Below are 13091 nucleotides of genomic sequence, written 5' to 3' on the forward strand. Positions count from 1 at the left end.
AAACAAAAAATTCCTTGTATACTGAATTCAATATACTTTTGATCTGAAGTCAGGGGAACGCATACCTGCACAGGCCTGTGTACGTTGATGTGTGGAAGCAGGGGCTGCCGGATTCTTCCCAGAAGCTTGGTGTAGAACACCAGAACCTGCTGCTTCATGCCTGGAGGACACTGGGCACAGGACAGACATAACATATGCAAATGTTCACAGCAGGATAGAGCATATCTGTAAGCACAGTCCCCCAAAGACAAAGCCACTGGCCAGTTAATGATTTTGCCAGAATAACATTTCCCATTAATATTCACAGCTGACCTTCTAGAAACACAATCATACACCTGAGACCGGAACATGACTGTGTGGTCACAGCCTCAGGTGATTACACACAACACAGTGACCATGTGGTTTTGAGGCTGGTATACACTTCAGGTCCCACCAGGCTGGGACAGGAGCCTATGAAAGCTGACTCCCTGCCAGACCGAGGGGAGAACAAGTTATAACTAACACACAGACATTAGTAAACAGGAACCCTACGGTATGGACTCCTTTAAGCTAAGTGCGGAGGTGTTTGCACTAGGAGAATCATAAAGACCATCTCTAGGAAGTTCTTAGAGCACGCCAGCTATTCCGCTGAAAAGCAGCCAGCCTGATGATCACTCTGGATTAAAAGCGCACAAGTCAGGCAAGTCGTATGCACTGTGATAAAGCAGTGATAAAACGGTCATGAGATGTGTACACCCAAGGAGCATCACAGAAACGCTATCTGCAAACAGCCTAAAGTATAATCTTCAGTACAATGACATTTTTAGGGTAACAACTACCTTATATTATTCAGATAAAATGTTAACGACATTTATAATCACTTCTATCAGAAATAAATTTACTAGCAGTACAATTACTACCATTTTGCTAAAACATTAAACTAATTGGATTTGGTGTTGTAAAATCCCTCACTGCAAAGATAGGGACAAGGGACATAAGTACTGCACTGACATAAGGGTACAGTTCCAGTTCTTAGGGGACAGGTTTACTCCTTAGAAAAGAGTGCACTTAACTCAAATGCACCTCAAAATAAACTGGGTATTATAGACTTTCTTAAAAAGGAATTGTCTTTAATACGATTTGCAACCATGTATCATTAAAATGTCCATCATTCCTTTTAGTGTTTTACTTTACAGAGACTCACAGAACCACTGAGTTTTGGAGCTGGAGGAGGGTTCTACAGTCACTTCCAACCCCAGTTCACACAATGCAGGTCATACCAGCATGTGGCTGTGCACTGGGTGGCACCCTGGGACCTGTGCACACTGTGGTGTCCACAGCACAAAACCAGCTGACGTTTCTCAGAACATGTTCTTGCCCTGGTGATAAGGATGCATGAATGTGACGCTTCTGTGGTGGAAAACACTATCTATAATAATATTAGATTTGCAAAGATTCTTTTCAAAATTCATTAGGCCTAAACTCTGCATGATGTCCACTGTGCCACCATGACTGCCAGAATATGCAACAATGTTCCCTTTTAGGACTGAACTGGACTGAACTTCTATCGAGTCTCCCAGAGCTCTTACCCTGTTGATTGTGTGTGGAGAGCTGTGCAGTACTGCACCTTAAAGATGGCGCCCGTTTCCGCCTTCTCCTGTGCCACAGAGAATGTTCTCTGTGGTAAATAACTCCTTATTTGATTGTGGCTGTTGATCTACGGTTGTTTCCGCATATGTGGACCTATCTGCTTGCGCCACGTGGCTCGCATGGGTTGGCTGCCTAGGGGCTTCTTAAGCTTTGCACGGGTGTTTCCCGGGGTCAGAAGTCAGAAGAAGTCAGAAGTTAGAAGATTGTTCAAGGGCTCCTGAATAAACTGCTCAAAGAAGAGTTCGTATGCTGTGTCTTCTCTTGCTGGTTGAGTCAGGCGCAACAATTGTGAGCAACTGGTACTTGTTTATCTTCACAAATGTTTGCCCTGGGATTCTATGCAGCTAAGTAGGAGTGTGGTCAGAGCACTGGCGAGCTCTGCTCTCTCTCTTTGTGGATGCTGTAGCTGCACGGGACACATCTCCCCTCCCTCCCCCCAATCTCCCGACTCTGCCACATGCCATTCCCATCTCCCTATCTGAACAGAGCACCTGGAGCTTTGCCTGTGTTACACTGTGGGTCAGGAACTTACGTCGGCTTTCCCTAAGGTGTACAATGTTTCCAAAATCTTGTGATGGAGCAGGTATTCCATGCATGGCCCTGTCTCTCCAGATTCCCGCTCATTTTCTTCTTGGACCAGTATGTCTAACATCTGTTCCAGGTGGGATGGGATGTTTGTGTCGGTCACTGGGGCTTTATCATCTAAACAACAGAAAAACTCATCAAATAAATACTCAAAAAAACCTTTTTAAACTTCCTATATACGACTTACATGACCCTCCTCTCCCCTCATTCCAACTCAACAGAAGAGTCTGAACCACACATGTGAGGTGTGCTCACAGTGTGGCTATCGCTGTTAGAAATTGTGATCTGTTTCCTAACACAGCTCGTCAGTGAATATTCACCCATTACCAGTTAGAAACTGTCCCTGAAAGACAAGCTCTAGTTTCTGTCTCCTCTTGCCCAGTGTTTAAACTCTCACCAATCCTGTGCCTTTGCACACACTTCTGCCTGCGATGCCTCCTGCTTCCTACTCAGGAGCTCAGACATTTAAAGTCAAAGTCAGACCCTGCTCGCTCTGACTCCCTTTCTCTCTATCCTCTCTCTATCCCAAGACTCTGCCTGACTCAGAGTACACCTGTCCATCACATAACTAATATGCACACCGACTTCTGCTACCAAATAGAAAAAGATCCTTAAACTCGAGAATGTGTGTTTCCTTAGAGCCCCAGAGAAGGGAGAAAAAAAAATCACAAAAGCTAATCATAATAGGTGAGCAGTCTCAAAAACTACCTTGTCGGGTGAGCTGCAATGTACTCAGTGCGTGCAGACTACACATTACACGTGAAGGGCCGCCCCAGCCTTAGTTACTTCTACACAGGATTCTTGTCTTTGAAACAAGAGTTACCCTCTGACCACATCAATTTGCCAATCCGTCCCTCCCATTTTTTCACTCAGCCAGTGTTGGAGCCAGTGTGTCTTATCTGCCTATTTACCACTGCGACTGCACAACCCTCAAAAAAGCAAGCTGTTAAACCTTAGCACACAGGGCATGTGAGGCCCACCTCAGCTCTTAGGAACAATGTCGGCACAGCAAGGAATGGCCATTGCTTATGTTTGTGGGAGCTTCAGCAGCAGATGACACAGGCAAAGGATACTATGTAGCCTAGAAGGGCCAAAGGATACATAGTTCCACCATCCTTAAGACACTCTACCTGTGTCCCCCATAAGGATACATAGTTCCACAATCCTTAAGACACTCTATCCATGGCCCCCATAAGGATACATAGTTCTATAATCCTTATGACACTCTACCTGTATCCCCCACATTTACCCTTTCTGCTCACTGATTGACACAGACCTGCCCATCCTGGCTGCCTCATTGCCACAGGCAACTGGCTCACACTCCTAGTTGAGCACTAGCTTCTCTTTCCTGCTAATGGCCATGCTCGCGAACAACCTTACTGGTGAACACTCTGACTCTGGTATCTGCCCGTTCCTCCCCTGGATTCTGTAAAACCTACTCACAATCCTTCTTTCCCTCCCTCCTTCTGTTCCTTTTTTAATGCTGGTGCTGGAACCTAGCATCTAACTTATACCAGGCAAGTGCTCTACCACTGAGATGTACCCCCATCACAAAACCTTACACTTTTTGAAATAATTAAAACATCTGGGGGATACTGGGGAGGTGGCTCAGTTAGTAAGATGCCTGGCAGCCAAGCATTCGGACCTGAGGTCAGATCCCTAACACCATGAGAACCAAGGTGCTGTGTCTGTGACCCCTCAGTTCTATGGGAGAAGAAGACGGGTAGGTCTCAGGAACTCACTGGCTAGTCAATCTAGTCAATCAGTTAGCTCCAATATGAGATGGTGTCTCAAAAAGTATGGTGGACAGAGCCAGCAAGATGGCTCTTGGCAAAGGTGCTCGTGTGCAAGCCTGATGACCTGAGTTCAATCCCCGGAGAGAACCAACTCCACATACATCAAAGCATGCTTATTCATATACATAACATGTACAGACATCCAGACACACACACATAGACATATGGACACACACACATACACAGACAAACACACACACATACACATACAGGAGAAAGGGAGCGGGAAGGAGGGAGGGAAGGCGGAAGGCAGAGAAGGAAGAAGGAAGAGAGGAAGGGAGGGAGGGAAGGAGGGAGGGAGGGAGGGAGGGAGGGAGGGAGGGAGATTTAATTTAAAAAGGTAGAGTGGCTTGAAGAGGACACCCAGTGTGGTCTTCCGTTCCGTTCCCCCCTCACACACACATACACACACTAAAGGAAGTTATAACCTACTTTGCGAAACATTTCCCTCTCAGGTCTCTCAGGTCTCTCTAAACTTAATCACAGATCATCTTTTCTCAAGCACTCACGAACGCCAGTGAGGGGCTGAGGGACGGATCAGGAGAGAGGAGTACCTGAGTGAGGGCCTCCCCAGAGGAACACAGCCAAAGGGCGTCGTGGTCTTCCCTAGCCTGAAGTAGCCATCTGTCCACCCTACACCCCCACCCACTGCCACCACCCCCTCATGCCTGCTTCATGTCCCTTCAACAATTATCTGACATACTGTGTGGTGTTCCCGCTTACTGGGTGCCTCCCCCATAAGCTTTATCGGGACAGGGCCCTGTGTGTGAGACTGACTACTCCATTACCCCGTGCCTAGAACAGAGGATGCTCAAATGCTACATTTTAAATGACCCTGAAAGATGACGAATCAAAGGTAAAACTGTTTAACATTGAAAATAAAACAACTGGAAATTCGTCTTGAAGCAGAACGTAGGCCCGGACGCTGCTTACCTGAGGTTTCTATGTAGTAATGGGTGATTGCCTTCCAGTGATAAACAAAATCTTCTTGTAACGGAAGAGACGGTGCAAGCTACACAAACACAAAAGACCAAACTTAGAGGGCGCCATCAAAGGCTCCTGCCAACCTTAGTATTACACTTGTTCATGGTGCAAGAGAAGCACCTAACAAAATAAAGGGGAAACTTGATTTTATGTCAAACATCAAATAAACCAAAATGAGTTGAATCCAAGAAAGCAGAGTGAATTATTAAAAAGAAAAGCACCTTTATCAATATTATTAAACCACAGCATTGACCTTTTCCCCTCTTCTCTGTTATCACATAGCTTCGAAAGTGACAAAACCAAACCCCCATTATTCTGCGACTGAGGTATCTGTAAAATAACTGATAACCAGAGGCCTTTGTACCTGGGACTCTGGAAGGTGAAAGGGTGAAGAGTAGTTGGCAATCGCTTATGCATCCATACCACAAGCACAGAGCACTGCCAGCGTCATAATCTGATTAAACTGCTCCCTACTTTCCACAGCATTCTGATGTAAATCTTTTCCTTTCTAAGCCTAGATCACGCAGTGATATTTTTAGCCAAATAACTACATGAACAAGACACTACACATTTAAATTCCGCAAAATGTGTCACACTGCAGGCTTTGAAATGCACTTCATAAGTTTTAAGTCCATAATTATAGCCCTCAGCCATCTTGCTGCAAAGTGGCCAGCACTGGAGGATTCCTGTTGAACGGAAGAAAGGTGGGCCTGGCCTCTCTTCCTCCAACTCTTTCCCTTGAAAGAGTGAGAATGGGAGCCAGGCAGCCTTGAGCTGACACCAACCTTTGTCAGAAAGTGCTGCACTGACCCACGGTAGTGTGCAGCTAGAGGTTTCTGTCCTGGGCACAATCATGTCACAGTCTGGCTGCATAAACTGCCATTTCATGTTCCTCCTGTAAGTGCCAAGAATGTTCAACCCCTGGATATTGTGACCAGATGTTGTCGCTTACAAAGCTCATGCTTGAGAATGCAAAAAATTTGAGTGTACACACACACACACACACACACACACACGTTTTTAAGTAAGTCCTTGGTTTTGTGTCCTGCCGCACTCACAGCTACCTATGGCTACAGTCAGGACTGCCAGATGAGCTGCTGCAGTCAGGTCTCTCTCAACTTCCACCTGTCCCATGTTGACCTTTGGCTTCCCAGCTAGTGACCTTGAGGTTGACAACTCTGTCAACACAATTTCTCAATTCTTGTGCAACCTACGGGTACAGTCACAGACATGTTAAGTGTCTCAATCCACAGGTACAATGTGCTTATGAAAAGAAAACGGGAACTGAAGGGTTTTGATCTGTCATTGGCTTCTTAAAGCCAATTCTTCCCACACTTGCCTATGTGCTCAGAACTTGAAGAAAATAGAAATGAACATTAGGTGCAGTTGTGAAAGACTTAACAGGTGGTTATGCTTTGGGAGGACTTAGCTTTATGGAGTTAAATTTACTAACAAATGGGACATACACAGGAGGAATTGATTCTTTCAAAGAAAGGAAGGTTTTAATGTAGCAACAATTTCTCCTTTTAGGTTGTTACACAGTATCCTTCCTCCTCCACCCCCCGCCCACCTCCCAATTACAACACAGTAGATCACCAGAGTTTCTGCTGTGTGTGTGTGTGTGTGTGTGCGCGCGCGCGCGCGCGCGCTTTCCTGCCATATAATACCATTAAATCCCAAGCAGGATGAAGACATTCCTTCAGTGCAGGAGGGAGACAGATGAACTATTCTGAATTGCTAATAACTCAGATGAATTACAATCCCATTCAAAGGAGAATTCTCTTACCCTTTGAGACTCCAGCAAACTTGCCTTTTTGCTAGCTCTTGCAAATTGCATAAAATCATTCATCCTCTGATAGAGATATATGAACCAGCAGCAGGAGACTATAATTTTTTAGTATTTGGAGATTAACTTCTCAAAACTCGCATGCCTGTAGCCACCTCAAATTGCCAGGCCTCCTATTTGCGATTTCCTGTTTGTCTGCCTTGGACTTCCTGTTCTCCTATCCCGAACCTTCTTCTCTCTAGGAAGTTTCCCCTTCTCCACTTTGAAGCACCTGCCACTCACAGGCCTCCTCCTAGCCTGGATGACAACTTTTACCACAGCTCAGCCGTCTCTCCCTTAGGCTGGGCAAGGCCGTCTTTTTCATCATGCAGACCCCCGTTTTTAACTCAGTGATGGAGCTGAGTCAGCACCAAATACCCATCCATGAAGACAAGAACGGCTACCACTGCCCAAGTCACACACACTCTTGGCAGAACTGAAGATCAAACCTAGGGCTTGACATAAGTAAACACTGCACCACCATCAGGCTACACCCCTGACACTCCTTTAACTTACATTGTAGCAGGGCCTCACATACACTGCAGGCAGGCCCTGGACTTGAGACTCTCTTGCCTCAGCTGCACACCCCACCATGTCCAACCTAAAACAGCGGTAATTTCACACCCCACCATGCCCAGCCTAAAACAGCGGTAATTTCTCGTGATAGGTTCCTGTTTTGCTCAAACTCCCATCAAAGTCCACCTGCTAGCCTTAGGGAACAATGCTTTTTGCTAGAAACCTGGATTCTGTCCAACATACACAAAAATACACAAAAGAACCTCCATCAACAATCTGGACAAAACATTCTAGCCATTATCTCTGCTCTAAACGTCTACAAAATGCACACTTTAAAAGACCTTTTAAAGTGCCTTTTCCTACCTCTAACTTATTTTATCTCTGTTTTGTTATTTGTTTCTGTTTGAGACAGGGTCTCTGGTAGTCCCAGCTGGCTTCAAACTTAGCTGGGGCCTTCAATTCCTGATCCTCTGGCTTCCGGTTCCTGAGGGCTGGGTTACAGGTGTGTAAACCACATCTGGCTGTCTTGCTTTGCTTTTTCCTCCCTCCCTCCCTCCCTTCCATTTATTCACTTTACACCCCACTCCCTGCCCCACTCCTGTCACTCCCTCCATCTTGCTTGTAGGACTAGGCTTAATGGTGGAGCCCACCCAGGCTTGCCTGGCTCTCAGTCAGGAAGGTCAGAGACAGGAGTGTGAGCCCTGACCCCCGCTGCCTCAACCTCCTTAACACCTCCCTATCTTTTCTGCCTCTCTCCTACCTAGTTCCAGTCTTACCTCTTAGAACCTTCTCCAACTACCCTTAAGATCTGCTCTCTTCCTCCTACAGCCCCCAACCCTTCCCCGCCCCCAGCCTGGCCACACCAATCTTTGAAGTATTGTCAACCACACAAAACTCTCCTATGCAGCTCATTTTAATCTCTGCAGCCATCCTGCTGAGCCACCTCAGAGGGACAGTGGCTGGACTGGACCCTGCTTGGTCTGACTCCAGGGCGGATCAACCCTGTGCATTCCTTACACTATGACCTCCCGCGTGTGCTCAGCCAGCTGGCACTGTGATCTAAGACGCAGACACACCGTGTTCCCTTAGTGCTTTCGTTCACTCTGGCTCCTAAAAGAAGGGGCTCGAGCCCGGCTTGAAAATCAAGTCCCAAGACAGAGCAGCTTTCAAGAATTGGTAGCCAGGGGGCAAAGTGCTAGAGAGAGGCAGAGGGTCAAGGCCAGGCTGGGCTACAGATGGGAGGCAGCTCAGAGGTAGAAGAAGGCGTGCCTAACAGACAGGAGGCCCGGGTTCAGTCCCAGTGTGGTAGATAGGGTGCGATGCTGATCCCAGTAACCATTGACTATGTTTTGAAAACACTGCATTCTGAAGGATGACGTCCACCGAGTTAGCTAAAGCAGAAACTCAGGGGCTTGCCCTCAATCCTCCCTGGAATAAAGGTCAAGAGCGACGCTGATGGTAAAGTCTCTGCAAGACCTGGCCCTCAGCAAAAGCTAAATGGGAACTGCTAAGAAAATAGGATCTAACCTTAGGACTAACTTCAGGACGGGCCTCATTAGAGTCGACACATGTAGCAACTGGCTGACAGAACACAATTATTCCTAAGATATTTACTAACAGATTCGAGTTATATGAGGGAAGAGCCATCCTTTCCTGAAAGAGAGGAGAGATGACACCACAGGTCTTGGCTTTTTTTTTTTTTGTTTTTGTTTTTTGGATTTGTTTTTTTCGAGACAGGGTTTCTCTGTATAGCCCTGGCTGTCCTGGAACTCACTCTGTAGACCAGGCTGGCCTCGAACTCAGAAATCCGCCTGCCTCTGCCTCCCAGAGTGCTGGGATTACAGGCGTGCGCCACCACCACCCAGATAGGTCTTGGCTTTTCTTCAGGTGTGAATGTCTCTCCTAACCTCACATCTTGCCTCTCAGGTGAAAACACATTTATAAATGTGAAGCTATGAAAACATCATCTATTTACCCTCTTTGTAAGTAGTTAATGGCCAATGAGGAAAAACCGCTTAAAAGAATACACACCAGGTGTGATAACACATTCTTGTAATCCCAGCTACTTGCAAAGCTGAGGCAGGGGGACTACAAGTTTAAGGACAGCATGAACAGTTTACTGAGATCCTACTTCAGAGTAAGAGTTTGAAGGCTGGATTCAGGTAAGTTAAAGCTGGATCCAGTTTAGCAGTTTAAGAGGACCTGTTACTCTTGGAGAGGGCCAGGTTTGGTTGCAGGGAACCCGGCATCCTTCTCTGACCTCCACAGGTACCTAGCATCTGCTGGGTTCACAGACATGTAAGCAAAACACTCATACAAATAAAAAGTAAACCTAAAAGGATTTTTTTTTTTTTAATTTAAAAAGGGAAAGGTACTAAGATGACCCAGCAGTCAAAGGCAGTTGCTGGTGTCTGACTGCCTGAGTTTCACACCAGGACCAGCACCAGTGAGAAAGAAACTGACTCCAGAAAGATGTCTTCAGACTTCCACCTGATCAAGTGCTTGTGATCACACATGCGCATGTACACTGGTGCACACGCATGCACAAAAGGTCGTAATAAAAAGGCTCTGAAAAAGCCAGGGTGGAAGACTGTGGGGCAGGCCTCACCGTCATTTACCAAGTCCATGGTGAAACCCCCAGCTCCAGAAACTAAACTGAAAACAAAGCATGAGCCTATAACCCCAGCACTTGGGGATATGGGGGCAGGAAGATCAGGAGTTCAAGGTCATCTTTGGCTGAGTAGCAAGTTTGAGGCCCTGTCAGAGACCTTGACTCAAAAACAAAACAAACACAAAACTCAACCGCCTCATCTAAGCTCATCTAGATGAATATACATCTGGTAAACCTTAAAAACCATTGCAGGCTGACCTGACTGACTATGGACACTCAGAGGCTGATAATACAAAAGGCTAGGACAGCATAGCTCTGAAGATGCTTAGAACAGAAAACAGAACAACAGAAAAGAGGTCTGGTCACCTACAGGCCTGGGGCTCCCTCCCAACAAATTAAGGAGCAAGAAGACTTGTTTATGGACAAAACCAAGCAAAACAGTGAGACTGAGTAACCGAGGGACTCATCTTGGTTTATACAAAACATTCTTCAGCTACCAGACAGTGGCTTGTATATCATTGTCTGGGGGAGTTCTTTCCCAGAACAATGTTGAAGGGGGATCAAAATAATATATATGTTCTTCAAGGGATGAGGGACCAAATCTATAATCCCAACCCTTTTGAGATAGAGATCTTAAGTTCAGGGCCAGCCTGGGCTACATGAGACCCCTCTCCCAACAAAGCAAAGTGTTGCCAATCAGATATCAGGAGCAGTCCTTTCTCTTGGTAAAGTATGTGGGTGGTAACAACTTAGGTACTAGCATTGAGCAAATGAACTTGACATTTCCACAGGCCAGACATTTATTCCTGGGACAGCGCGAACCTAGTGAACTTCTCTCCTCACAGGAAGATGGGGAAACTGGATACTACAGAGCCAGAGGCTTACTCGGGTAATTTGATAGATGCTAATGATACATGTAATTATAAGAAGATTACAAAAACAGAAAACACAGGTCTTGGGACCAACATGGTCTAGAAACTAAACGTCATAGCCAGGCTTAGAGACATGTCTAGAACTTAGGACTTCTGAGTTTACGATAGAATTCTGAAGCCAGCCTGAGCTGAGTTCAAGTGAGTCCAAAGCCACCTTGGGGCACTGGGCAATTCTTTGTCTCAAAAAATAAATTAGAATAAAATAGAATTCAGTGGGAGTGCTTTGTCTAGAACATGACAGGCCCCAGGATTTAATCCACATAACTTATTCCTAGCTATCTTTTAGTTATCATTATACTAAGCAATGTTCAACTTTAAAAGTTTGATGACTCTTTAAAGTATAATACAAAAATCAATATAACTTGTTAATTTTTTTTAAAATTTTACAAGTGATGTTGCAGGTTGACTCCATATTAAGCAAGAAAAGTAAAAGCAGTTATCTCAAAGTGCGATTTTCTCCCCCCATGTGTCAGCCTCAGGACACCCCATTTCTTTCTTGGTTTGATGTGTCACCAAGAGAATCAAGACAAAGCAAAACCCAAATCCCAAGTAGTAAGTAAAAAGCAATTGCGTTAAAGTTTTGTCTCCATATCTGAAATTCACAACTCCAATTTTGTTAGCCGACCCTAATAAGTACCAGGGTGTTTGTGACCGTTTTTTGTTGTTGTTGTTGTTTTCTTTAGAAAGTCATGTGAATTTGAAAGTGCTACTATTAGGCCATTCTCAACATGCAAAAAAAAAACTCATTTAAAAAATGAACACGGTAACTTTCTTCACACAAGGTGTAACTCGGTCCAAAATAAGCAAGTAAGATAAAGCAAAGGACCGTGTTTAGCAATGGCAAGGAAGACTTTCTCTTCCTAATTCTTGGGTGCTGGTAGGTTTTGCGGCTTGAGTTCTGTCCCTCTGTGCTGTTTAGGACCAGCCTCAAAGTATAGCGGTTGCAGGCTGCGCCAAGAGCCTCCAGGAAGCGCATTATAGACAAGAAAAGGGAAACAGATGGTATGAGCTGGGCGATCGCGGACCCGCAAACTCCCGCAGACTGATTACCGAGGTCCGGCCGAGGTGGGCCTCTGGGCCCGAGCTGGCAGAGCCCGTACCGGCGTGGACCGGGCCCCGCGGTCCCCGTCGCTCCTCTCCTACCCACACGAAAGCAAAAGCAAGCCCTGCCCACGGGCACCGCCGTTCTTTTGTCTTGCGCGGCGCTGGCCACGTAGCCCCGGAGGTTAACGGCCAGGAGGCCCCGGGAGCCGCCCGGTCCCCGGCGGGATAGCAGAGGCCCCGGGGGCACCCAGGCCTCGCCGCAGCCTCCCTCCCCGCGCCCCGCGGACCCCCGCACCCCTCTTGGCCTCACCGCCTCCACGGCATGCTGCAGGATGGACGTGAGCTTGGAGAACATCCTGTCCCGGGACTGCAGCAGCCTCTCCCGGGACGACCTGGAGAGCTCCTCGATGCGCCGCCGCCGCCCCTGCTGCGGCTGCCCGGGCCGCTCCAGAGTGAAGGCCGGTGCGGGCGGGCCCGGGCGGGGAGCGGAGGGCGGAGGCCGGGCGGGAGGCGCAGCGGCTCTGATCGGAGGACGCGGGGCCGCGGCGGGCGGCTCCGAGGTCGTTCGGCTGCAATCGGGGCCCGGCGGAGCTCGGCGGCAGCGGCGGCGGCGCGGACACGGTGGCAGGAGCTCGGGCTCTTCCGGCTGCCGTGCCCGCCGCGGCCTGCAGGGGGCGACAATGCGGCCCGGGGAAGCCCAGGTCTCCGCGGCCGGCGGCGCTGAACGCGGGGCGGGGCGCGCTACGGCGGAGAGGGCGGGGCCGACGAAGAGGGCGGAGCCGACGGGGAGAGCGGGGCGGGCTGGGTCGGCGGGGCGCTCAGAAGCGGAGTCCGGCGGGGAGGGCGGGGCCAGCGTGGTGCACCGGGCGGTGCTGGCACCGGTCTCTCGGTGACCAGAACAGTGTGAGGATTTGGCAGCGACGCGTTGACACTGCGCTTGCGTACCGTACGTAGGGAAAGTCTGGAAGGCCGCTAGGGAGATACCAGCATCCCGAACGCAAAAACGGACAGCTGGTCCACGTGCTAGGAATTCGATCGCATCAAATGCAGGTGGAAAGATCCTGCTTATAGACTAAAATAGCTTATCCTTATCGAAACCGGAAATGCCAAATGGACACGTGGGACGAGGGTTCGGCTAAATAACGTAGGATGGTGGCTTACAAGGTTTT

The 13091-nt window shown here is 47.8% G+C and overlaps 1 protein-coding gene across 1 annotated transcript in view; it reads right to left on the reverse strand.

Annotated features, from left to right (window-relative positions):
- The window catches only part of Fhip2a (FHF complex subunit HOOK interacting protein 2A), a 28671-nt gene extending 16063 nt beyond the window's left edge, over positions 1-12608 (reverse strand). Inside the window, exons 1-4 of the mRNA XM_052182734.1 lie at positions 12233-12608; positions 4944-5022; positions 2162-2331; positions 66-170 (exon numbers count right to left, since the gene is read on the reverse strand). Of these exons, the coding sequence (XP_052038694.1) occupies positions 66-170; positions 2162-2331; positions 4944-5022; positions 12233-12277 (399 nt within the window). The 5' untranslated portion in view covers positions 12278-12608. The remainder of the gene's footprint in view (positions 1-65; positions 171-2161; positions 2332-4943; positions 5023-12232) is intronic.
- Positions 12609-13091: the final 483 nt, after the last annotated feature.

This window comes from Apodemus sylvaticus, chromosome 1 (genome assembly GCF_947179515.1).
Source record: "Apodemus sylvaticus chromosome 1, mApoSyl1.1, whole genome shotgun sequence".
In the NCBI taxonomy this organism is placed as follows: domain Eukaryota; kingdom Metazoa; phylum Chordata; class Mammalia; order Rodentia; family Muridae; genus Apodemus; species Apodemus sylvaticus.